The sequence below is a fragment of the Lacerta agilis genome, chromosome 10, assembly GCF_009819535.1.
Source record: "Lacerta agilis isolate rLacAgi1 chromosome 10, rLacAgi1.pri, whole genome shotgun sequence".
Taxonomy (NCBI): domain Eukaryota; kingdom Metazoa; phylum Chordata; class Lepidosauria; order Squamata; family Lacertidae; genus Lacerta; species Lacerta agilis.
Window position 1 is genome coordinate 10037753 of NC_046321.1, and position 26880 is coordinate 10064632.

The 26880-nt window shown below is 47.4% G+C and overlaps 1 protein-coding gene and 1 non-coding gene across 2 annotated transcripts; both read left to right on the forward strand.

Moving 5' to 3' along the window:
* PROSER2 (proline and serine rich 2) lies at window positions 1-26626 on the forward strand. Its single transcript, XM_033162990.1, has 4 exons — window positions 1-180; window positions 18857-19183; window positions 23645-23900; window positions 25147-26626. The coding sequence occupies exons 2-4, from the start codon at window positions 19049-19051 to the stop codon at window positions 26157-26159; spliced, it is 1404 nt and encodes a 467-aa protein (XP_033018881.1). The 5' UTR covers window positions 1-180; window positions 18857-19048; the 3' UTR covers window positions 26160-26626.
* On the forward strand, window positions 7230-7302 carry TRNAK-CUU. Its single transcript has one exon. It is a non-coding gene; the product is annotated as a tRNA-Lys (tRNA).
* Window positions 26627-26880: the final 254 nt, after the last annotated feature.

Here is a 26880-nt window from a genome sequence, read left to right on the forward strand (position 1 = left end):
TGAGTCAGCGCAGCGCCCGCCCGCCCCGCATTGTTGCCTCGCCGCCTGTTTGCTGAGCGCACCTGTCCCCACCCACCCGGGCGGGGCGCCCCGCGACGCGAGCGAGCGCACCTCCCTTAGCGGAGTTCCGCGGACGCCCCGTCCCGGCTGCGCGGCGAGAACGATCGAGCGAGCGAACGGGTAAGTGGTAAGCGCTTTGGGCATCTTCATTTCTCCAAAGTTTGGATCCGTGGCTCTCCAGGTCCGGCGCTTATTCGCCGTGGCGCGGAGAGGTTTGGCGCTGGCTTGGAAACTACGCGCGCCGCTTTGGAGCTGCTTGCTTCCGAGGAGCCTCGCCGAATCCCGACGCCTGACCTCCCCGCGCTCCTTTTCCTCCTGGCGAGCGATCCATCCGCGAGTGGCTTAAGCCGGAGGGCGCACGGCGGCTGGAACGCGCGCTCCAGGCTTTCCCACGTTGGCTCGCCCAGTTGGGATGCCGAGCGCGCGGGGGCTTTAGCGGCTTTCGAATTCCGAGGGAGTGGGTCACAGCTTCAGGATCGTGGAGACGGGTCCGCAAGCGGGTTAGACTGGAGGTTTTTAAAAAAACTTTTCCCCTGCGTTGCTGCGGCTTTGTTTTCCCCTCCCCATCTATGTTTATTTAGCTCCCAAACGATTTCTTCTACTAATTTCTTGTCTGTCTCTGGCTGCAAATTTGGTAGTCCAACACCTATCTGTCATTCGGTACTTTGGGCTCCACTTTATTTAGTCTTCCCAGTTCCATGGGTGAGCATCTGCGTGTGTCTTTATACATAATCCGCCAACTGAAGATGTATAGGGTGAAATTCTGTCCTCAAAAGGCTTGTGGCACGATAAACCCATTGGTCTTTAACAAGCCACCTGACTGCTTTCTTTAAAAGGTGAAGGGGGGGGGGGAATAGCACAGTCCCAGCATGCTGAAATATTGAAATAATAATTCCAGCCCCATTTGGATTAAATCTACTTGAGTAGGTAGGTTTAAGTGATTTCAGGTTTCCATATTACTTGCGCTGCGTCATTTTGGGTTTGATTCTATGCATGTTTACTCAGAAGTAAGCATGAGTTCACTAGGGCTTACTCCCAATTGTGTGTGTGTAGGGCAGGGTTTGCAGTCCTGGTCATGTCTGCTTGGGAGTAAGGCCCAGTGAATCGGGTGGAATTTTCTTCCGAGTAAATGACTTTGGGATTAGGTCAAGAACTTTGCTGGAAGTATGCCAGTTTGTAGCATCATCAAACTTGCTGAGTGCTCAGTGTGGCCAGGATCCAAAGAATCACACTGCTGTTTCCAAGGGAAGGGGTCATGCAAACAAATCTCACTGGATGCTCCCTGGTGCTGTTACCTCTGTTCCCTTCCCTGTATCAAACCTTTGATTGTATGTTCCTAGGGGCAGGTACCTACCCTCTTAAGACCTTGCAAAGCTCCATGCACATTGAGGGTGTTGTATATTAAATGTAATAATGATGATCATGAGGACAGTGGAGTTTGTGAATTGTAGTACAAAGATGTGCCATTGTTGTGCAAACGAAGCCTGAAAAGGGGATGCTGTTGAACCCTGAATTTATTTGCCTCTTTCTCTCCCCCCCCCCCAACCTTATCTTTCCTTGCCACTGGGGCCCCGTTTAGGCAGACAAGGAAACTAGATTTCCACCCTTGTGCTCTGCTCTTAAAAACAATTATTTCTTTATACCCTCAGTTGATTTCACTTGTGGCTTAAATGGCAACCTTGAAATTCTACAGTAAATCTTCTTTGCTGAATGTGTGTGTGTGTGTGAGAGAGAGAGAGAGAGAGTAGATGGGGAAGCTCTGCAATAATATTCCTACTGTACGACATGTTCTGGTCTTGCTGTGTAGAGCAGCCTTTTGCTTTGCCTCACCTTTATTGCAATGGGGGGCGGGGGACACACATCCTTGCCGCCTTTGGCCAGTTGCCCTTGTTTGGATTCCTTGACACCTTAACGGTAACAGGGCAAAATTCAGCACATACATTATTCTGTTTTGTTCACCAGTAGTTAGAATTCTGCAGCTCTCAGAGTGGTTCAGATACATCTGTGGCCCATACGATGTTCTTATAAGGTAGGCCCAGGAACGGGTTGTTTCTCCAGGTGCTTTTAGAAAATGAATTTGATTGTGTGTCCGCATTTGTTTTGTGTGTTTGACGTTTTAACCATTTTACTGTATGCTGTTGTGAAATTTCTTTTGAGTTGGTAGTTTATCTGCATTCTAAGAAACAATCACGCCATAATGCAGATTTGCTGGCTGTTTATAAATATTCTTATAAGTAACTAAAAACAAAAACCAACCAACCGCATAATGCAAATGAGATGGGTGGGCAGGTTGAGCAACTGGAAGCTAGTCTTGAAGGCTGGCTGAAGTGAGGCTTCCAGGGGGGATTATCCTGGCGAGCATCTCAGCTGCTACAGCTTCTGCTAGGTGAAGAAGGTTCCCAGTTTTTAATTCCTAGCATCATCACCAGCTTTAATGGAGCTTGGGTGGTAGGCAGAGGCATTTCCCAGCCCAAAGACCAAGGACAGCTGCATTCAGCTAGATGGATAAATAGACTTGAGCCCCACACTTACGTCTGCAGGGCCTTGTAGCTCAATGGTAGAGAATCTGCCTTGCATGCCAAAGGTCCCAGGTTCAATTCCCGGCATCTCCTGGTAGGGCTGGGAGAAGACCTATATCTGAAACACCAGAAAGATGCTTCTAGTCTATTGTCCACACTATGGCGCTAGATAGATTCATGGCCTGACTTGGTATAACTTAGACCACTTCTTGGGTTCCGACATTTTGACCCAAATTTCCACCTAGCAATTATTCTGCACCAGCTCTGTGTTGGGTTCACTTCCCTAAAGAGTCCTTCTCCTGCCCCCACCGGATGTTATTCCAAGAAAACGAAGCCTGGAGATGCAAGGAGGTATAAAGCGAGATTTACTCCTGAGCCTGTGGGAATTGGTGTAGAGCAGGTGTGAGGGAACCTTCGGCCCATGGTGCAGATATGGCCCTCCAGACCTCTCTTTGTGGCCCCCCCAGAGCTGCCTCGAAGCCCTGCCCCTTGCCCTCCTCCTCCATTGCCTTGCCAGAATGGGGTGAAGAGAGGGGTTTGCGTGTAGAAATCTTTGGCTTTTGCAAGACTGGGATTTGGTCTCACTGTGCAAAGCTGAGATTTGTGCCAAGTTGCTCTTTGCTGTTTAGCTCCTGGCTCATATCTATCTTTGGTTCTTGCCTTGCCAGTCAATGGCATGTGGCCCCTGGTTCCTCGGGCTGGGCACATTTTGAGTTTCGCGGAAACTCCTGAGACAGAATGGAAGTTCCCTTTCCTGGTTAAAATGTTCGGTGAAATGCAGCAAGCTTGCGTGCTTTCTCACCACTTTGTTGGCCTGGCTTAGAAGATCTCGCCCTGTCCTTTTCAGACTCTAGGCTTTCTCTTTTCCCTCTTGATTTCCCAAATTTGCGCTCCCAAGGTTGCTCAGACAGAGCGGTTACAATCCTCTGTTTCGGGTGCTCACTCGTACTTTTGACAAAACAAGCCCTGGTTTGTTTGTCATTCAGCCGCTGATTTAATATTTAACTCTGCGAGGTGTCTGCATCGGCCCTTGGTACGTTAGGGAGATTTTGGACAAAGGAAGCCTTTGCAAGGCTAAATTTCCAGTAGCCCCCACCCCCAGCTGGCAAACTGTTATCCTTGTTCGCCACCTCCGCCTATCATTTAATGCTCTTTTCATGCTGCTGGTGGCTCTTTTGGGCAGATCCCAGCCGTCCAGCCCTGTTTACCCTCTCGGCCCAACCCCTCTCTTGGAATTTCACAGACCACGGCTTTGGAGAGAGAAATGCTTAACTCCTGGCATCCCGGAAAGGTCTAGTGCTCACCAGTGAACGAGCAACAGGGGTTGTAGAAGGTACCTGTTAACCTTAGCAAACATGTGTTTCCAAACCTGAGATAATGGAGAATTGGGGGCAGTGGACGTATGGGGGAGCATCTGTAGGCAGAGGGAGTGCTTAACCCTTCCTGTGCCTGCGAGGTCGCTCCTGCAAAATGCCCCTCCAAAACTGCTCCCTTAGGTGAGTTTTTCCTTTGGAGCCCCGCTGAGACAAATGGGCTACAAATGGCCAGGATTGGGGGTGTTTTCAAGGGGATGTGGCCAAGGGCCTCCTACTTCCTAAAATCTGGGAACCTCATTTCATAGCAGGTAGCTTTGATTTTAGGATGCTTTCAGGAGGAGAGTGTTGCTGAAGTGACAACTGCAGAGATGTTAGCAAGTTGCCTGGGATTGAAGGAAGGCAGCTGCCTTTATTTGGTATCTCTTTGTTGATTTCTTTGTTCTTGTCTGTTTGTTTCCGAGTGGCAATTAATTGCTCTTGCTTCATGGGACACAGTGTGAAAGGTTTAGCGTACCAATGGGGGAACCTGTGGCTTTCCAGGCATTGCTGGATTCGATTCATCCTTGACCATGCTAGCTGAGGCTGATGGGAACCGGAGTCCAGCAGCAGGTTGGACTAGATGACCCCCCAGGGTCCCTTCCAGCTCTACAATTCCATCCGGAGGGCCACAGCTTCCTCACCCCTGGTTTTAACACCATACCCTGCAATGCTTCCTACCTTTGGCATTTTGCCTCTAAATGAGCTTGGATGTAAGATAACATAGAGCAGGAGCTATATATAGATCTGACCCTTTACAGAGGCAGCCTACTTTAGAGTAGGTTTGTCACTAAATCTGATCTGTAGCTCTAAATCTTCTCTGTCTCCTCCCTAATGTGATACGGCTCACTTTCTTATCTGAGTTTGTTTTGCTGAAGCCTTTTAATCTTCTCCTTCCCCTCCCTCCCAATGCTCTCTCTTTTATTTTTAAATATAAAACATTGACATTGTAAATGCTGCCGTTTGTCAAAGATTTCACTTTATCCTTATGGCCATTTGCAGTCGGGCTGTTTGTTTCTATTCTGGAAGCTAATGTTTTGGGTGGGTGGGGGGAGTATTTTGGGTTAGTGCCGATTTAAAAATAAATAAATTCGGCACAATCCTGTTCAGGTCTACTTCCTCTGTGTGTGTGTGTGTGTGTGTGTGTGTGTAGGATAGGACTGCATCCTTGGGTGAACAGTCAAAACTGCCTGTGTTTACACATCACAGTAAACCACCGTTAATAGTTTGCTATGAATGTTCAGGTGGCTCCTCTCTGGTGTGAGTAACAGATCGCAACAACCCCTGACTTAGCAGTTTTGTGTCCACTCGGGGGACCGATAATTGCTTTATGCTCCAAACAAACCACAATGTGAAGCCAAGGTTTATTCTTGGCTTATCAGAGTCGGCTTGAGTGACACAAACCAGGATCCTCTGTTCAGATGTAATGCTAAACCAAGGATTGTGGTTTCTTGCTCCCATTCAAGCTGTGGGAGGAGTGAAGTGGGGGGAATCTGCACCTGAGAACTATTGTCTCCCCAGTCTCTCCTTTTTAAATCCCCCCCCCAGCAATTTTTTTAATTTTTATTTTAACTGATGGAATGGATGCAGAAGCGTAAGGAACCAAAAGAGATGCCGTCTGCTGAGCAGAACTAGGAATATTCCAAGTGCTGAGAGTTTAGGTAAAGTTTTGTGGGGGGGTTTTGGGAGGAGCAAGGTGGGAGCAAGGGATTGTGCTAGGAATTCTTTCTCAGCCTCCCCAATAAAACTGGAAAAAGGTTGGGGCAACAATTTCCTAACAAGTCTCCTGCCAGACGAGGATTTCTGTGCTGCTTAAAAGTCCCTGCCAGCATTTTTGTGTTGGTAAAAACTATTATCTCAGCGCATTCCCAACTCTCCCCACCCCCCTTTTTTCTTTTAAAACACTGTGTTTTGATTTAAACTGATTTGAACAGTTCCTCAATTTTAAAAATAGACATCGTCATAATTTGGTGCGCATGGCATTAAAGGCAGCCGCATAAGAAGGTTTAAATGGGTTTGTTTGGAGAGTTTATCTCACACAGGTGTCTGTTACTTATGGTGTGGTCACACCCAGACATTGCTTGCTTCGGGATAAGGTTGCCAGGCTGCAGTCTGGAGACTTTGGCACTTATTTTAAAATTGCTTGTAAATTCAGAGATGAGGCACCTCAGGCATTCCTTTCTTGTCCCTATCTTCTTCCTATCTCATCCGGCCCTGCTGTTGTTGTCATCGTTTAGTCGTGTCCGACTCTTCATGACCCCATGGACCAGAGCACACCAGGCACTCCTGTCTTCCACTGCCTCCCGCAGTTTGGCCAAACTCATGTTAGTAGCTTCGAGAACACTGTCCAACCATCTCATCCTCTGCCGTCCCCTTCTCCTTGTGCCCTCCATCTTTCCCAACATCAGGATCTTTTCCAGGGAGTCTTCTCTTCTCATGAGGTGGCCAAAGTCTTGGAGCCGCAACTTCAGGATCTGTCCTTCCAGTGAGCACTCAGGGCTGATTTCTTTAAGGATGGATAAGTTTGATCTTCTTGCAGTCCATGGGACTCTCAAGAGTCTCCTCCAGCACCATAATTCAAAAGCATCAATTCTTCGGCGATCAGCCTTCTTTATGGTCCAGCTCTCACTTCCATACCTGTACTTTTTATCTGTTGGTTCCATTTTCTGCCAGCTGTAGGAAGCAGCACTCAGCTGTCCTGCATATCAGGTGGGAAAGAAGGCAGATGAAAGGATTGCGGGGGGGGGGGAGAGAGAGAGAGAGACTTTTGTGCACAAAGTAGATGTTCTACAGCTGACGTGCAGCCCTTCCCTTGAATACTTTGCTTGGGTGTCTTCTGGTGTCTTGCATATTTCTGTGTCCAGTCTGCTATTGTGAGCCGCTAATCCGCCTTGATGCTGTCACCGAAATGCATATCAAAAGAGGCTGCTTGTTTTCAAGTGCAATTGGAGTTTAAACTTGGTTGTGCCTTGTAATAAACTGCAATATTTGAGATAACCTGTATGATATCTGCAATATAGGTTTACAATGTACGTCTGCAACGTCTTCAATAGAGACCCTGCTCTGGGTTCCGCCATCTCTTTGAAGGTGAAATATGGTAGCAGGTTCTTTCTGGTGGTGCCCCCCCCCCGGGCTATTTTCTGTCTGCCTTTCAGGTGCTGCCAGAGGCAAAAGCAGACCTCCCCCTCCCCTCTACCCAAGCCCTCTACCAAAGACACCTTTCAGCCAGGCGAGGATGAGTGCTTAGAGAGGTCTGGATTTGGGGCCTGGGCCTGAGGTTACCCATCCCTCGTTTAAGACCTCCATAGCTCAGTTGGTAGAGCATGAGACTCTTACTCTCAGGGTTGTGGGTTCGAGCCCCACGTTGGGTAAAATGTTCCTGCATTGCAGGGGGTTGGGCTAGATGACCCTCAGGGTCCCTTCCAACTCTATCAGTCTATGAAATGGTAAGCTGCTTGTGTTTTTCCCAGTCAGTATGAGCAACCTGTGGCCTTCCAGTTGTTATTGGACTGCAACTCCCATCATGCTGGCCATTCACCATGCTGGCTGTTGCTGATGGGAGTTGGAGTCAAGCAAAAGATGGAGGGCCACAGTTCCTCCATTCCTGATTCGAGAGGAGTATCTGCCCCTACTGCATTGCATGGGGTTGGACTAGATGACTCTTAGCGTCCCTTCCAAATCTGCAATTCTATGATTCTGTGAAAAGGAGTTCAGAAATCTTTTCAATGATAGCCACCACCCTTTCCACTGGGTGTGGAACACCCCCCCCCCCAAGAACACCCCCTGACATTTAATCTAATGTCTATGAAGCCTTTTAAAAAACTTCCCCTGGCCTTGAGAGAAAAATAAAACCATTTCTCATAGAGTTCTTTTTCACCACTACATTTTGCTGTGATTTCTAGGATGTGGTTGATATCTCCACGAAGATGTTTTTTTGTGGCACTCTCTAATTGCACGACTGTGGCTGAACTTGTGTGCACTGCCGATCTGATAAGGTTGTTCCTGTTTCAGGGGATTTTTGATGTTGCTTGTTTTATCGGCTCTGCAAATTTTGATCTGTTTGCAGTTGTTCCCCGCCCGGGGAACCCAGCTCCTGGAATGGCAATACGGAAAACATTTGCAAAACGGCTGCTCTCTGGAACGAAACAGAAAGGGAGGGCAGGTGGCTTGAGGTCGCTCAGGGTTCCTTTGGCTTCTTGGTACCGTTAAGCTGCCTTAAGACAGCCAGCTTCCTAGAATGCCTTGTATCCATATTCTATCAAAAGCTGGCTCTTGTTCAGCCAAGATTTCCCCCCTGCGAAGGTTAAAGCAGGCAATGTAATGGTTAACCGTTTTCTGAAAAGTAGGGTGGATAATGGCATGTTTCATTTCTGCCTGTTCTTCATCCCTGCAACACCCAACAACTTATTTAGGGTTGAGGTGCAGTTCAGGCACTAACTAAAAGTTCCAACAGACTTAAAAACATAAGAGGAGCCTATCGAGTCCAATATCCTGTTCTCTCAGTGACCAACCAGGTGCCCATGGGAAGTCCCCAGGCCAGGACCTGAGCACAGCGCCATTCTCCCTTCTTACAGTCTTCAGCAGCTGGTGCTGAGAAGCAGCGTTCGAAATTAGCCAGGAGCCAGGTGCATTTTGCTTCTGGCGCGGGTCCAGTTGCAACTACGTGGACATTTCTGGGCGCCAGGTTGGCGCCTGCAGTTTAAAAACCTCCGCCTTAGTCTAGAGCAGGCATAGGCAAACTCGGCCCTCCAGAGGTTTTGAGACTGCAGTTCCCATCATCCCTGACCACTGGTCCTGTTAGCTAGGGATGATGGGAGTTGTAGTCCCAAAACATCTGGAGGGCCTAGTTTGCCTATGCCTGGCCTAGAGTTAATGCCATTTCCCTTGCGTGTGTTTCTCCTTCTTGCGTACTGGGACAAGTGAATTGTTGTAAAAGCAAGCTACAGTCAAGCAACGTAGTTGAGGTCACAGAATCATAGAATTGTAGTGTGGGAAGGGGCTCCGAGGGTCATCTAGTCCAACCTCCCTGGTGAATAGACATTCCGTTGTAGGTTTAAGGTGCTAAGAGGCTGTGACTATGAAGGTCACCCTTCACGACTGAGTGGGGATTCGAACCCTGACCTCCTAGGCCCTAGTCCCAACATGCTAGCCACTACACTGGCTTCCTAGCCAGTACTTCTGCTATGGGGCAGCTCTGTAAATTAAGTCAGTAAATAAAGAAGAGATTCTTCGTATCTGAAGAAGTGTGCATGCACACGAAAGCTCATACCAAGAACAAACCCAGTTGGTCTCTAAGGTGCTACTGGAAAGAATTTTCTATTTTGTTTCGACTATGGCAGACCAACACGGCTACCCACCTGTAACTGTCAGTAAATAAATATGGGGAAAGCAAAATGTCACTTAGAGAAGGATCTGAAATACTTTCCTAGAAGCCTTGATTTGTTTTGTTCTGGATTGTCTGATTTGATGTTTTTTAATGTGTTATAAACCGTTTTCAGATTCCCCCCTTTTAAAATGTAAAGTGTTATACATATGAAATCAATAATAAGAACAATAATAAGAAACCTCGCTGGGGGACGGCACCCAGACATACCATTGTGGCATCCGCAACTCAGGTTTAAGGTGCCATTTGGCAATGAGTTTATATGTCTGAATTTCTAACGCTGTTAGAAAGCACTGCCTCTCAGCTGTGGAGGATTTCAAGGCGATTTTACACTGTAACCTTCCTTGGTTTGTGCCCAGCTGAAAATCAATGTTAAATGGAGATATTTTAGAATCAAATGGAATTATCTGATCGCCGTTAAAATCCTAAGACGACAGGCCGTGCAGAATCCGGTTTAATTAGCTGGCAGTGGGATGAGAATGAAAATTAAAAGGCTAGATAATGTAAAAACAATTAAATGGGGGATTTGTTCAGCACAAATGGAGCGTAGCTGCCAGGTCCGGAAGACCTGAATGAGGGAAGCACAGGTCCTCTCTGCTTACCAGACCATAGATCTGAGCAATCAAAACACATTACCTTAACTAGCAAAGGAGTCAGGAGCGTACACAGCCAGTGTTTAGCTGAGTTTCCTGGTGCCCAACTAAGTTCTTGAAAAGCCTGCCTTTAATTGCCACCCAACTTTTTTTTGGAACCTTCAGAGTGAATATTAAATGCAGCAAGAAGAAATGCCGTAATGGAATGGAATATTTTTAGGAAGGAGGGAGAACAGGCTTAAAACGTACCATTTGCTGCTCCCAAGTGGATGTGTTTGTCGGAGGCCTTAGCTGGCAAAGTGACCCTCAGGCATGGGGCAGTAATTCCTCCAGGATTTATAAAAACTCCTTCCCAACCCAGAGATTTCAGGGCCTGGAATTGGGCAGCTACGGCGAGCCACCCCATTGGTCCTTGTCCCTGTAAATACGCTGGACTTGCCTCTGGAAAATGTGTTTTGGGAGCTTGTTGGACAAGATTTGCTTCTCCAAGCCTATTGCCAGTCTCCTTAATATTCCAGGATTTCTGTAGCATCTGTGACACTCTCCGGTTCTTACCTGCCAGCCTCGTGATGACTGGTTGCCTGTGCCTGCCTGGATCATTCTGCTTCTCAGCATCTCAGAATTAACCTCTTCCCCGATTTGTTTTCCCCGTGTGCTGCTCTCTTGAACTGCTAACACCTTGGACAGTAAGCAAGTCTTACTATGTACACAGGGGACTAAGCTACATTAGTCAAGAAAGAGCGTTTTGAATGCATTATAAACATGCAACACCAGATGGCGGTGGGGAGCAAAAAAAAAATCTAAGCGGTTTTCCATAGCGTTTTTTTATTTTGTATAACGATTTAATTTCTGACTTATTCATAGTGTTTTTTTTACCCCTGCATAGATCCACCCTAAGTGCTGCTGTCCTGACTGAGCCATGCCCCTGAAAGATGCTGGGGCTGTTGTGAATTTCTGGGGGGGGGGCAGCTCCATAGCTGCAGCATAGATATGCATACTTTTTGTTGTGTCCTTCTGTGGTCTCCGTTTGGGGGAATTGAAAAGCAGGGTGGGCCACATATCTTGCCTAACAGAGGTCATGCCACTATTCGAAGGCATCCTATATTTGAAGGACTGTCTGGTCCACGTCTGTTGTTGTTGTTGTTGTTGTTGTTGCCATCCATCCATCTCAAGAGACAATGGAGTGCACCTCTGGGGGTGAAGTCAGATTTCACCGAAGAGACCTCCCCGGGGCGCAAGCCTGGGTAGTGTGTATGGAGGTCCTGGACTGCCCAGATGACAAGACCCCTCTCTCGGCCTCACTGATGGCGTCCAAAGGAAAGCAGAACTAGACGTTTGTCACCAGCTTGCCTGCAGGAGTTGCTGGAAGGAGGCATACAAGACGCCATCCTCCGCTCCAGATTTGTGCACCCCATAGCCTTTTCTTCTCCCAAAGATATTGGTATCCCAAAAGGAAGCCAATATACCGTATTTCTCGCTCCATAAGACACACTTTTTTCCTCCTAAAAAGTAAGGGGAAATATCTGTGCGTCTTATGGAGTGAATTGTGGTCCCTGGAGCTGAATTGCCCAGGGGCCATAAGAGGATCATGCTTTTCATTTTACAAAGAGAAAACTGGGTGTTGAAAGGACCCCGCTCAGCAGCTGATCAGCAAGAGATCAGGAGAGAGATAAGAGTCCCGGCTCCCTTTCGGCCCCGCCCCCTTGTCCAGGCCTCCATTGTTGAATGTGCTGCAGAGGGAGGTTGTTTGTTTCCCCAGTGACATGTGACTGGCTGATTAGAAACTGTAATCTGGAAACTGTAGAAGCGGCTCCCTTTCCTTTAGAAGCTGCAGAAATGTGAGTTGAACCCCATAAAATGGGGCTTTTCTTCTTTGCTTTTCCCCCTTTGCAAAAGGAGCTTTGCTTTTCCCCTTTGCAAAAAAAGCTGCAAAACTTTTAGCTGATCCTCAAAAAACAGGGTTTTTCCCTTTGCAAAAAAAGCTGCAAAACTTTTAGCGGATCCTATAAAAAAACCAGGGCTTTTCCCTTTGCAAAAAAAGCTGCAAAACTTTTAGCTGATCCTCAAAAAAATGGCTTTTAGAGGAGGAAAACCAGAAAAATATTTTTTTTTCTTGTTTCCTCCTCTAAAAACAAGGTGCACCCTATGGTCTGGTGCGCCCTGTGGAGCGAAAAATACGGTACATGTTGGAGCAAGATGTTACAGGAAAACCACTTTGTGCCTTTCTGATAAACTGCAGCTCCAATTGAGGGACACGGGTGGCACTGTGGGTTAATCCACAGAGCCTAGGGCTTGCTGATCAGAAGGTCGATGGTTCAAATCCCTGCAATGGGGTGAGCTCCCGTTGCTCGGTCCCAGCTCCTGCCCACCTAGCAGTTCAAAAGCACGTCAAAGTGCAAGTAGATAAATAGGTATCGCTCTGGCGGGAAGGTAAACGGCGTTTTCGTGCACTGCTCTGGTTCGCCAGAGGCAGCTTTGTCATGCTGGCCACATGACCCGGAAGCTGTACGCCGGCTCCCTCTGCCAGTAATGCGAGATGAGCGCCGCAACCCCAGAGTTGGACACGACTGGACCTAATGGTCAGGGGTCCCATTACCTTTACCCTACAGCTCCAATTAGTTCTAGGAAATTTACAATGTTGAGAAACATTGCTCAGAGATCTTTGCTCCACCTCCCTTTAAGGTGAAGGAGTTAAGCTTAGTTCTTGAAATATTTTCTGTGAGGTAAAAACACCTGTCGAGAGGATAAACAAGGTGCAAAATTGCAGCCTGTGCCAAGCTTTGACCTTTGAATGACTCGGGGAGGGGTGACCCCCCCAGTTTCACACCGAAGGCTACATTGGCAGCTGGTCCACAGCCTGAAGGCCTGAATGAGTTGGCGGTTCACCTGTAATTAACATACTATGCATGTCACAGGCATGAGCCTGGTGGATGTTAAGCTAGGGATTTAGACCTGCGACTCTCTGTTTGTTTATGTTCAGAGCAATTAGATCCAAATGCGCAAGACAGTGCGTTAGCTCTCAGTGCACACGTGGAAAATATGCTTTGGTTATTTTTAAAGATGGGGCCTTGCTGCTGGCACTCAGTTACCTAGGGTTGCCATATTCCCCAAAGTGAAAATCCCTTGCCATGTGCCCGGGTTTTCCTGGGCATTTCGCTGATTTGGCAAAAATCCGCCCCAATGTCATTCTGCTGTGCAATTCCCGGACATATGGCAGCCCTACTGCATATTATGACTGGCAGAGACGACCAAACGACAACTGCGATTCCCTTTAAGAATAAGTGTTCCTTCAGGCGGATGGTTTGTTTTTGACAGGTATATTCTGCATCCTGTAACTGACCCAATAATAGTGTCATTGGTGGATTCAAACTGGGCTATTCACACATGATTCTGCATTATTAGCCGTTCTAATAATAATAATAATAATAATAATAATAATACTGCTAATAATAACAATGCTGCCATATTATTGCTGTTTTGATGGACACTCATGCTATAGCAGGGGTGTATATGTGTGTGATATGTGATAATGTTTGTGATTTAAAAAGTAGCAGGGTTTCAGCAGAAAGCTATGGGTCACGCACAGTGTTAGAAATTCAGATATATAATCTAATTGCCAAGTTATGGTGACCACAATGGAATATCTTGGTGCCTTTTTTACCAATGGAATTTATTATTATTATTGTTATTGCTATTATTGTTATTAGTATTATTATTCTAATTCTATTTCTCAAAGTGGTTTCCGATACATTAAAACATCACACAAAACAATCCAGAATAAAAACAAATTTAGGCTTCAAGAAAAATATTTCAGATCCTTCTCTAAGTGACCTTTTGCTTTCCCAAGTCACTAACCTGGCATCCAGAGATCTCCATGTGGTTGCAATTGGACCCGCGCCAGTCGGAAAATGCACCTGGGGAATTTCCATCGCTGGTCACACGAAGGCCGGAAAGCTTTAGCCGTGACCCCTCCGTTGCAGGGGGTTGGACTAGATGGCCCTTGGGGTTCCTTCCAACTCTACCGTTCTGTGATCCTGCGAAATAAAAGCAGTATGACATCGTGTCGCCACAGGTGCACTCGAGAGAGCACTGTACCTGGAAATCTAGAAAGACCAGAAACCAGAGCATATTGAATTTGGTCATCTTAACTAGTGTTGCGAGCATTTGCCAGACTGCTGTCTGAATTTCTGGACTGGCACACTGGGGGAGTGAACCCCAAATAACTCGATAGGCCTTGCCTGCCATTAATTGCCCTCGTGGAACCGAGTCAGACCTTGTAGCTTTGCAGCCAAAAGACTGGAGAGAAAATAGGTCATATGGTGTCTGCACGGCGTGATGCTGAAAAGATACAGGCAACCCCAGATAATTGCATGAAACGGCGGAGTGCGCATAAGCCCGTTACGCACCTGCCCCCTTTTCCGGCCACTTCCAGGTCGCTGAAATGCACACTGTTGCTGTCGCACATCAATTGGACACACATTGTTGCCTGTACCTTTAAAGATGGGGCTGGGGAGCCTGTAGCCGCCCAGATATTGCTGAATTTCAAATCCCATCGTCCCTGACCATTGGTCATCCTGGCTGGGGCTGATGGGAGTTGGAGTCCAGCAACATCTGGAGGGTCTTTTGTTAAGATGCCTCCCCACATCTTAGGGTGTAGCCACCACACCTTAAGGACCTGCCTGGTTTAACAAATATTCTCTCTCACCAGAGAATCCTGGAAACTGTAGTTCCGTGAGGCGTGCTTTGGATCCCTTATCCTTGGTGCCTTCCCCAAGCTATAATTCCCAACATTTTTTTGGTGGGGGGGATAAGCCACAACAGCGATTGTTGGGGTGGATGAGGCCCCAAGAAGGAATATTGGGCCACAATGGAAGACAAGATGGCGGCCCTGTTCCCTGTTCCAAGTAACATAACATGCCGGATTAGACCAAAAGGTCTTTCTAGTCTAGAATCCTGCTTCCCACAGTTATAAAACGTTCATTTTTTGCTGACATCTTTCTGTGTGTACCGCTGTCATAATCCTGTCCTTGTAATGTTGACTGATTTCTTTCTTTCTTTCTTTCAAAAAAAACCACACCCAGAAACATTTCCCACCAAACTAGAATCTATTTTTAAATGTACTCAGCAATATTTGTTTCACTGAAGCCCATGTTGCTTATCTTAAATCTTTGGATGAGTTCCCTTTTTGAAGAACCGATCTCGCTGCCGTTAAAGCCAGCGCTTGAAGCCAAAGCGTGTGTTTTTTTCAAAAAAGGAAAAATTGGGTGGGGGTGGGGTGTGTGTCCTTTCAATAAGCACAATGCTCAGCTGACCACCTTCCAACGTTGCCTCTTTTTCCCCTGCTTCAACATTCAGCTTTGCCCTTGGATCATCTTAAAATAGGCTTGGGAGTAACTTGCTGATTCAGCAGAGCTCTTAATCCCAGTTTCCTGGAAGGCGCAACAAGCTGTTTTATGAGAGATTGCATCTTGGCCAGAGCAAAATGTCATTTATTGCTAGATTTGCTTGCCTCGGACCGCAAGCCCCTTGGGGACAGAGTAATCAACATCTAGGGTGTGTGGGGAATGCTGTTGGCTGTCCTGAGCCCATGGGGAAGAGCAGGATGTGAAATAAGTAAATGGAAGGTTAAAAGGAGCTGAACAGTAAACCTTTCGTTTATTTATTACATCCACACCTCGCCTTACCTCCAAGGAGCTCAAGAGCCGGGGTGTACATTGTTCTCTTCCCCTCTCCATTGTAACCTCACAAGACCCCTGGGAGAGGTAGGTGAGGCTGAGAGTGGGTGATTGGCCAAAGGCCACCAGTTGAGTTTCATGGCTGAACTCGAACCCAGGACTCTGAGATTAAAGAGTGAAATATACTTGAAGTTGAGTGTGAATTTCATGCTCTTTATTCAGCTCATAGTAGTGAGGAATGTAGTTCCCCCAAAACGTTTGCTTTATATACACTATGTACACAATGGGCCCCACGTGATTGGCTAATTCCGGGATACTCCTGTATGCCAATCGGAGTGCAGATTCACTTCCACCTGGAGCTGGATTGGGTGGCTCCTGTGGACCAATCAGACTGCTGCAATCTCAATCCTATTGTTCTGGGACCAATCAGACTGCTGCAGTTTGGATCCTATTCAACTCAGTACATAACAAAGAGTCTCACGTGCTACCGTTTTAAGCTGATTTCTGCTTCTTGTACTTTTTAAAAATTGTATCATTTCGCAGGTAATGCGTTCTGATGTGTGTATATATTTATGAACGGCGGCATGTAATTGTTTCAGATAAATTAATTAAATAAGCAGCAGGAAAGTGGAGCTGCAGAGGGGAAGAATGAGGGGCGGGGGGGGGGAGGTGGTGCATTGCACCATCCTGGAGAACTCCGTAGCCAGGAAGTAATTTTGCGTATGTGCGAGAGAAAATATGACCTTGAATCTTAGAATCGTAGAGTTGGAGGAAGGGACCCACAAAGATCTTCTAGTCCAACCCCTTGCCATGCAGGTGTCTTTAAAAAAAAAAAAATCAGATTTTGAAACTTAATAATAATTGTCAAACAATCAAAACAAAAAAGAGTATTCCAGAAATTCCCATTGACTTCCCTCCTCCCCTTTGTGGGTCCTTATGTTAACTTTTTCCCTCCTGCATCTTCTCTATTAATCCAATTCTATTAAATCACCATTACAACTATAGTCCAACATTCAACTACATGTACCATTCCGATCCTACTTATAATTTTAATTGTTTGCAATGGTTTTTAAGGGAAATTATATATCTTCCCCATTCCTTCTTAAAATTTTTGGTCTTCCTGATTCCTAATTCCTAATTTCAACATAGTCCCATCCGTTTAATCTGCCATTCTTCTCTGGTAGGGAGCCATGGAGGCACCTTTAGCCCCACGTGGGGCTCGAACCCACGGCCCTGAGATGAAGAGCCTCGTGCTCTACTGACTGAGCCATCCCTTGGATATGGCCCTTGATTGCGGCTGCAAATGGGCTTAAGACCCCAAACCCTCTTAGCAGTGAGTGGCACGATGGAATGAGCATAGCTGAGTTGTGAGTAGCTACAGGGTGGGTGGGTGGAGTGCTGAAGCAAAGCCTGTTGCTTCAAGTGCTGGGTTAGTGTGGGGCAAAGCGACCCACTTCCCCTGCCCCACAAACCTCACAGCAGGGCCCCTGTCTTCCCTCATCCTGGCCCTTGTACGCAGACACTTCTAATACCTCCATAATAGTTCAGCGACGACCCACTGCTTAAGCCCTGTTGCGAATAACTTTAATTTTTAATGCGACTGAAGGTCGAGAGGAGAGCTTTCCTGCAAGCCTGCTGTTCCATCTCAGAGGGATGCTCCTTAATACGAGCCTCAGTTGGTTACCTAGGCAATTGTTTTGGCATCCTGTGGGGGGAAATAGATTGTAGGAGGAGTTAAGGGTTCCTTCCTCTCCTCTCCTGCGAGTCCTTCCCTGCTTCAACGTTTTTTTAAACAGCAAATGCAGGGAATTGGTGGAATTGCACATTGCTGTAATGTGGGAATGTTCACACCTAGGTCTCGAGACCTGTGGGAATGGCACTCGCTAGGTGAGCCGTTGCCCCATCTGCTGGGTAGCTGCGTTGAAAGGCTTGGGGAGGCAACTGGTTGTGTGCCGGTTTATTTCGTTGAAAGCGCTGCGCCCTGCTCTCAGCCAGGAAGGCTCCCAGAGCAGCTTAAAGGGTAAAGGGACCCCTGACCATTAGGTCCAGTCATGTCCGACTCTGGGGTTGCGGCTCATCTCGCATTACTGGCCGAAGGAACCGGCGTACAGCTTCCGGGTCATGTGGCCAGCATGACAAAGCCGCTTCTGGCAAACCAGAGCAGCGCACGGAAACGCCGTTTACCTTCCCGCCGGAGCGGTACCTATTTATCTACTTGCACTTTGACGTGCTTTCAAACTGCTAGGTTGGCAGGAGCTGGGACCGAGCAACGGGAGCTCACCCCATCGCGGGGATTCAAACCACCGACCTTCTGATCGGCAAGCCCTAGGCTCTGTGGTTTAACCCACAGCGCCACCTGGGTCCCTCCAGAGCAGCTTACAAATCAATTTTAAAAAAATAGTGCAGTCCCTGCCCTTGGGCTTAAAACAACAATCCCAAAAGATATGACACGAAAGGAAAACTGGGATGAGGAGGGGAGAGGAAAGCAAGCAAGTACCAAAGACTAGATATTGTGAGAAAGGAGGCTATCTTCGGGAGAAGAAAAGGCTAAGGAATAAACTCTATGCAAAAACCAAAGTGGAGTCCCTAAGACAGTTGGGTGGGGCCTTGTATGCTTCCTTCCGGCAACTCCTGCAGCCAAGCTGGTGCCAAACGTTTTGCTCTGGACCACATCAGCGAGGCATCCCAGGTAAATGGTGCTTCTGTGCGGCTTCCATCACGGTGTTCTGTCACACGGTTTAGTCATGCTGGCCACATGATCTGGAAAGCTGCCTGTGGACAAACGGCGGCACCCTCGGCCTGAAAGCGGAGATGAGCACCGCACCCCATAGTCGCCTTTGACTGGACTTAACTGTCCAGGGGTTGTTTACCTTTGCCTTACTCGGGACCTCCATACACACAGCCCGGTGGTCCCCTTGGCGCTGCAAATGCAGCAGTTTGACTTCACCCCTTGAGGCTCACTCCATTGTCTCTTGAGACCGATGCCAACCCAACCGAAGTGTTTCTACCCTGCCTTTGAATGTACCACTGCCCAGGGGGGGCTGACAACATTAAACCGATGCTGGTGTGGCCTGTCGGTTTTGCATGAGGGGTGGGGAACCTTTGACTGTAGAGTACAGAGTTGTCGGGGGAACCGATGAGAAGCAGTGGCTTGAGGGGGTGCCCCTTCTGTGTGATGTTTGGGGTGGGAGGGTTCACAAGAACATCAGCTGGGCAGAAGCCTAGCAGAAACTCCCAGAGCCACCGACTGAAATCATTCGTAATTTCATTTCAGCACTGGAGCCAACAGACGTTTCGTATCTAACAGGCTTTCGTATCCAGCCACCTCTTCCTTCCTTCTCGATCTTGTGCAGAGATGCCCGAGAGTCTTCTTGTGTGAGCTGTTTCTCATCTCTCAACGCCGCTTGACGAGAGAAGCACGCCCCCCCCCTTTTCAAGGAGCGCGCTGTCCCCCTTTTTGGGTGGGATGCCGAGGAGCGTGATGTCGGATTACTCTGGAATGGTCTGCGAGATCCCTCCCCAGTGTCAGTTCGGTAGCTTTGAAAAAAAGCATCGCCTGGAGAGCGGAAAGAATCGCCCAAGGAGAAGATGTTCGACACTGGTAGGTAGCCTGGTTTTCGTCCTCCTGTAAAGTGTGGAATTGTGGCCTCTCTTATCCATTGGTGGCATTTCTACCCCAACTTTTCCTCCAAGGAAAACAACGACCCTGCGAGGTAGGTGAGGCTGAGACTAGGGTTCTTCCCAGGATTCTTTCGGGGAAGCCGTGACTGTTTAAAAGCTTAGATCATTTATTTACTGGCTCCGTGGCTTTTTTCACATACCTCACCTGCACAAACGTAACTCGCATGTGAGCAGAGGTGAGGAAGACTGCTTTGGGCCGGAGACCTTTACAGTTGTGGTCACAGCACACTTGAAAAAGAAATGCCATTGTTTCTCGATACCAATTAGATTTGATTTGTGTTTTGTGGTTATCATATTGGGGCTTGTTGTTCAAAATGCCTCTTCTGCCTTTAACGAAACACAGGCTTTAAAAAATAATTGAGTCGGTGGCGCAGATGCCTAGCCCTGTCCCAAAGAAAATGTCTAGTGTGTAAACGCAAAATCTTTTTTTCAGCAGGGTTGAGACATGCAGCTAAATAAATGCAGAGGCAGGTGCTAGGCTTCGAAAGAGCAAATCCAGAGGGATTTGTGAGCCAGGATTCCACAGCTGAACTTACCTCAGGGCAAGTTTCCACCCAGCTGCCTTGCCTTTTGTAAAATAGCTTTAAGAGCGGCTATTAAAAGTCTGAATGTGCAACTTAAAACCACAATTGAGTTGTACCTGGGACAATTGTTGGCCGTTTCTGAGTGATTTGTCTTAAACACCTGGTGCTTAAGGAAAAGCTGTCTTTGGCTGAGGGAAGGAAGGTTGCTCTTCCCGTTTTCCTAATCCTTTAATTAGGCCACAGCCCCAGATTTTGTGTTTTGGTTTTTTTGGCAAGCCATGTTTTTTTGTTTTGTTTTTTCAGGTAGTGTTTATGTGGGTGGGAACAACTTAATTGTGCTGCAGTATTGGATGGTAGTGGTTTTAAGTCTCACCTGGAATTAAGAGATTTCCGGTGGCAAATTGTTTGAGCAGAATTCTGTCTGAAATGCATGGGGAAAGTTGCCTTCTCTTGAAATGAGACTATACTTCTTAGTAGGGAGGGGTGTGTGTGTGTGTGTGTGTGTTTTGTTATTATTATTGTTGTTATTATTATTATTATGGTGTGTGTGTGTGTTTTGTTATTATTATTACTATTATTATTTTATTTTATTTTAAAAAATAGTTTAGAGCAGGGGTCAGCAAACTTTTGCAGCCGTGAGCTGGTCCACTGTCCCTCAGACCTTGGGGGGGGGGGCGGACTATATTTTGAAAAAAAATATGAACGAATTCCTATGCCCCACAAATAACCCAGAGATGCATTTTAAATAAAAGCACACATTCTACTCATGTAAAAACACCAGGCAGACCCCACAAATAACCCAGAGATGCATTTTTAATAAAAGGACACATTCTACTCATGTAAAAACACGCTGATTCCCGGACCGTCCGCAGGCCGGATTTAGAAGGTGATTGGTCCGGATCCAGCCCCCAGGCCTTAGTTTGGGGACCCCTGGTTTAGATCATAAATAAACTGCTCTCTAGCCAACAAGAGTGGCTTACAAAGATTTGTTCTAATATGGTCCCAGCACTCAACTCACAATGTAAAAAGAGTATTTATTTGTTTCCCTTTGAAGGGAGCACAGGGTGGCAAACATGTCAGTAATAGAGCAACACAGTTGAAATGTCTTTTTAAAAAATCTTCTAAAAACAATCACTTGCTCTCGCAGCTAATAATTTCAGGATTGCCAGGAATTGTATCTTTCGGCAATGAAATCCCTGGGTAAACAGAGATATTCTTAAATTCCTCTTCAATGTTAAATATATGACACACAAGGAAAACAAAACAGGAGGGAGGAGGGAAAAGTCAAGCTCAGGTTCTCAGATGCTACAGTTCTCAACCTGCACTGCAGCGAAATGGCAGCGTTTTTGCCTTTGCGGGAAATGCCATGCCAATATTGGATTTTTGGATCTCCCCTCACGGATTGTACCCTTAGAACTGCCTTACTAAGGGCAAAAGATGTGAATCTTTTGGTTCAGGCTTTGTCCTAGTAATGCACTTGTTGTCAAGCGTAATGCCCTTGAAAACATCCTCTGGTGCCTGCAGAGTCTTTGATCTCCCCCTCCCAGGGCCGGCCAAGGATAACTTGGCACCTGCAGCAAACCACAAAATGGCACCTTCCCGGCCAGGGAAGAAGGGGAGGGAGGAGAGGCCAAGAGGCTACTTTAGATGTGAGGGACGCAGGTGGCGCTGTGGTCTAAACCACTGAGCCTCCTGGGCTTGCCGACCAGAAGGTCGGCGGTTTGAATCCCCGCGACGGGGTGAGCTCCCGTTGCTCTGTCCCAGCCCCAGCTAACTTAGCAGTTCAAAAGCATGCCAGTGCAAGTAGATAAATAGGAACTGCTCTGGCGGGAAGGTAAGTGGTGTTTCCATGTGCTCTGGCTTCCATCACGGTGTCTCGTTGCACTGGTAGCCGTTTAGTCCTGCTCACCACATGACCCGGAAAGCTGTCTGTGGACAAACACCAGCTCCCTCGGCTTCAAAGCAAGATGAGCGCCACAACCCCATAGTCGCCTTTGACTGGACTTAACCGTCCATGGGTCCTTTACCTTTTTACCTTTACGCTAGATGTGGCATTTGCTGGGGGGGGGGGCTGCCAAGAAGGTAACAGATCCAGCTTCCAAGGAGTGCACTGCTGCCCAAGGCAGTCATCTCACCTTACCCCATGGGTGGGGCTGGCACTGCCCCCTTCTGACACCCTCGCTGCCCTTTTCTATCATGCGGTGGTGAGGGAGGCTGCCTTATTTTAGATCAATGCCTGTGCATCGAAACTCCCAACTCCATTAATTTGCAAAGGGCACCAGGCAACGGAAGGTTTAGCTAGGTTACAAATCCTCTTATTCCTCCCCAGTGATGGGCCTGCCACAGTCAGTGGTCAGGGAGAACACCAGACTCTTAATTGCAGGGTCGTGGGTTCGAGTCCCACGTTGGGCAAAAAGATTCCTGCATTGTGTGTGTGTGGGGGGGTTGTGCTAGATGACCCTCGAGGTCCCTCCCAAAACTACGATTCTGTGACTCTGCGTGCTACAACTTCCAACAGGATAGCTGTCCCTTTTCATAGAAACATGGAGTTGTAGAGATGCCAGGGACCCCCCAAGGGCCATCTAGTCCAAACCCCCTGCTTATTTATTTATTTCTGTTCCAAGCAGGCATTGATTGATTGATTGATTGATTGTCCTAAAAAATTCGAGACAGATCTACAGGTGTTCTGGTCAGAACTCACCTGGAATACTGTGTCCAGTTCTGGGCACCACAGTTCAAGAAGGATACTGACAAGCTGGAACGTGTCCAGAAGAGGGCAACCAAAATGGTCAAAGGCCTGGAAACGATGCCTTATGAGGAACGGTTTAGGGAGCTGGGAATGTTTAGCCTGGAGAAGAGAAGGTTAAGGGGTGATATGATAGCCATGTTCAAATATATAAAAGGATGTCATATAGAGGAGGGAGAAAGGTTGTTTTCTGCTGCTCCAGAGAAGCGGACACGGGGCAATGGATTCAAACTACAAGAAAGAAGATTCCACCTAAACATTAGGAAGAACTTCCTGACAGTGAGAGCTGTTCGGCAGTGGAATTTGCTACCAAGGAGTGTAGTGGAGTCTCCTTCTTTGGAGGTCTTTAAGCAGAGGCTTGACAGCCATCTGTCAGGAATGCGTTGATGGTGTTTCCTGCTTGGCAGGGGGTTGGACTGGGTGGCCCTTGTGGTCTCTTCCAACTCTAGGATTCTATGATTCTACTATGCACTGGTTTCCCATGAAGGGCCTAAAGCAGTTTGGGAAAGCGAGTCATGACTCAGGAGGAGGTTTTCTTCAGAACCTGCTGATGTTTGAGGATTTAATGACAGCAAAGATTGTTTTACAACTCCAGATAACAGCAGGTCCTCCTGCTAATAATAATCTCTCTCCGCACCCAAAGTCTTCAGGATATATTCGAAGGAGAGCAACCTTGGGGTTTTCCTTTGTTCTGTCTAAGTCAAGGATAGATAGATAGAAAGATATTGTTATCCAGCCACGTGGGCATGTCCCTCTTCCTGAATGACAGGGATCTTCAGGTGTAGCCTCTTTCTGGGAATGCCCTGTGCCTGAAATCCTGGATAACTCCTGGCAACCCATATAAACTTCTGGTTGCTCACGGTGAGAATGGGCTACTGGCTCAGAGGGGCCACGGGCAGGATCCATCAATCACATTGGTTCCATAATCAGATGAGTCTTATCTTGGTTGGAAGAAGGTGAGATGTTGCATTTTCAAGGAAGCAAAGTTGTGTCTGATTCTTGATTTCTTCAAGAATCGCCCAGGATTCGGGTTTGAAGACTGGCTGGAAACATGTGTCTTAACATATAGATATATATACACAAATCCTCGCTCTCTGTTGTTGACCCTCAGGATGACGATGAGACCCTGAAATACCTCACTCACGAGGAAAAAGACGTCCTCCTCTTCTTTGAAGAAACCATCGATGCCTTGGAAGATGACTTGGAGGAACAAGCCCTGCATGACAGCGGCATCCACTGCCACTCTCCGAGGTCAATGGAAGACAACATGTCCAGCCAGTCGGAGTCTGAAGACATCATAGATCTGGTCCAATCGGTGCTGGAGAGCAGCATTCAGGACTGTGATCCTAGCGGAAACATGGAACCAGGTAAAAACTGGGTGGGGCAGGGCCTGGTTTAGTGTGTTGATAGTCATGTGAGTTCACCCTCAGTGAGCAAAGTGGACCTTCTCCTGGAGATGGAGAAAGGAGAGGCTTCTGCGTTCCTCCTTCTAGAGGTTACCTTTTTGTGAAGCAAAGTAAAGTCTGGGGGCAGGGGGATAGGTTCCATGGTTCGGCATAGTAGGCAGCCATAAATTGTGGCTGCTGACGCCATTCTCCTTTCCTTTCCTTTCCTTTCCTCTCCTTTCCTTTCCTCTCCTCTCCTCTCCTCTCCTCTCCTCTCCTCTCCTCTCCTCTCCTCTCTCCTCTCTCCTCTCTCCTCTCTCCTCTCTCCTTTCCTTTATTGGTAGATCTCAGGGTGGTTCACAGCATAAAAATATTTCATCCCTCCTGGTTTCTGGCAGGGCATTTTTTCTCTGGCTAATTGTAATGGTGATGGTGCTAATGTGAGTTTTTTGTTTTGAGTGGGTGTGGGGAGGTGGGGCATCTTACCACTTTCAGTGCTCTGTTAACCATTGCATTTTTTTAACCTGTCATGCTGGAAATGTCAATGACTATCAGACTCTGAAAAGCTGGTATCGCTAGATCAAGTTCATCCATTTAATTAAACTAAATGGTTTTAACTATGTAAGGCAGAGGTTGGATGGCCATCTGTCATGGATGCTTTAGTTGAGATTCCTGTGTTGCAAGGCATTGGATTAGATTACGCTTGAGGTCCTTTCCAACTCTACAATTCTATGAGTAACTGGATAAATGTGCAATTAATTGTTTACGGTTTTGAATTTTATTGTGTTGTTATCTTCCTGAGTGGGTTGTGCAACCCACTATTCTGAATACAATGGTACCTTGGTTCTCAAACTTAGTCCGTTCCAAATCCAAAGCATTCCAAAACCAAGGCACGCTTTCCCATAGAAAGTAACGCATGACGGATTAATCCGTTCCAGACTTTTAAAAAACAATCCCTAAAACAGCAATTTAACATGAATTCTGCTATCTAACAAGACCATTGATCCATAAAATGAAAGCAATAAACAATGTACTGTACTGTGGGTGAGTTTATGGAACCAAAGGGACGGTGGCCGAAAAAGGTTTGAGAGCCACTGGTCAATATTGCTAGACGCCCTCTATGGAAGCTTCTGACAGGGTACAAATTCTCCGACAAACGCTTTCACCTCCATGGTTCCAGTCTAGGAAACGGTTCTAATAATCTGCTGCCTTCTCCTTTCTTTTCTAGCCACAGAGGAGGCTGGGAAACTGGATACACTGAAGCCAAAATATAATGTTGAGGACACCTGCGCTGAGGCTGCCGTCCCTCTCCCTGTGTTGCCATCGGCTCCTCCGCTGCCAATCTACGAGGTGTTTCCTGCCGCGCCCACAGTTCAGCACCCAAAACTCGCCCGCTGTATCCCAACCCCGCTCATCATCGCTCAGAAGATATCCGAGAAGCAGGCGGAGGGCACCCCCTTCTCTCCCGCCTCTCCGAAGGAAGGGAGGCCTATGGAGAGGAGGAGCACGCCCTCGTCTTCCCCGCTGCGCAACAGAGAGCGTTTCTCCGCCTTCAAGCAAACTCTGCCGCCCCCAACCGCCCCCAAGCCCCAAAGGTTCCCGAGCAACATCAGCATCACCAACGTTGGCGAGAGGGAGTTCAGCAAAACTATCTCCAGGGCCGCCGTCAACGTGCAAGAGCGCAAAGCCAGGGTGCTGGCCAACGTCAACGGCTCGCCCTACTTCATAGCCGAGCTGGAAGAGAGACTTCAGAAGCACGAGCTGTCGGGCCACAGCAGAAGCTCGTCCTTGCGGGATTTGCCGTCGGAGCAAGCGAGACACGAGGTCCTGAGCAGACTTAGCTCGGTGGACGGAAATCTTGGACCGGCACCACTGGACCAGTCTCCAGATCTTCCCGCATCGACAGACAAAAGGCCAGAGCAGCCCGTGTCAAACGGCTACCGAAACATCCACGACATCTTGAGAAGGGAAACCAGCCACTTCCCCAGCGTGAGCAAAACGGTGACGGTCAAACCGGACGCTGATCTGGCCGATGGCAAGCCCGCTCGGCAAAACACCGCCAAGAGCTTTTGCAACCAGCGGCTGCCGGACCTCAGCCTGGAAATGAGGAGGAGGTCTGGGTCGCTGCCCAGACCGTCCGGATTGAGACCGCAGGGCATAACTGTACAGTTTTCCGGACGCGGGTCTACGGAAGAGGCGAGGAGAGAGGCGCTGCGGAAACTTGGGCTTCTCAAAGACTAGTTGAAGGACGGTTTCAGCGATGGTGGGACCCCAGTGGTCCCGGTTTCTTAAGAGATCAAATGGACTGTTCTCTAGCCCCTGCAGTCTAAGGAAAGATTAAATATATCACTACGGGACTTGTGCTTGTCATGGGTTTCCTTAACAGTGGCCAGTCATGAGGCTTACTGAGGTCTTCTGCGGGGTTTTTAAAAAGGCATTTTATTAACAGGAGACCTGGATGCAAGAACAGGGCGTCGTACTAAATGAAGTTTTAATGGTGCAGTATTTGTGTGTATGTATGTATGTGAGTAGCTGTCAAGTATGTCACGAGTGCAATGGGTTTTCCTTGGACTCCTACGTTAATGAAGCCAAAAAATAAGGGGGGGGAATGTATCTGTTGAATTGCTATATAGGGATGGATATATATTTATAATGTAATGTACTGGAGAGGTCAAATAAACAATAAAGCTGCTATTTCTGATTGTCACGTTTCTCTCTGTCACCCTTTCTTTCTCTCTCTCTCTCTCTCTCTCTCTTTCTCTCTCACATGCATGTATTTGTCTGTAGACTAATTATCAGGAGTTTAAATCATGCATAATAATCCCTAAGTAATTTTTGGCAGAAATTCACCCCTTTTCCGTTTTGATTTGTATGGGGCAGGGTTTCTCTGGTTGTTTTTGGACTACAATTCCCATCATCCCTAGCCCGCAAGACCAGTGGTCAGGGATGATGTGAATTGTGG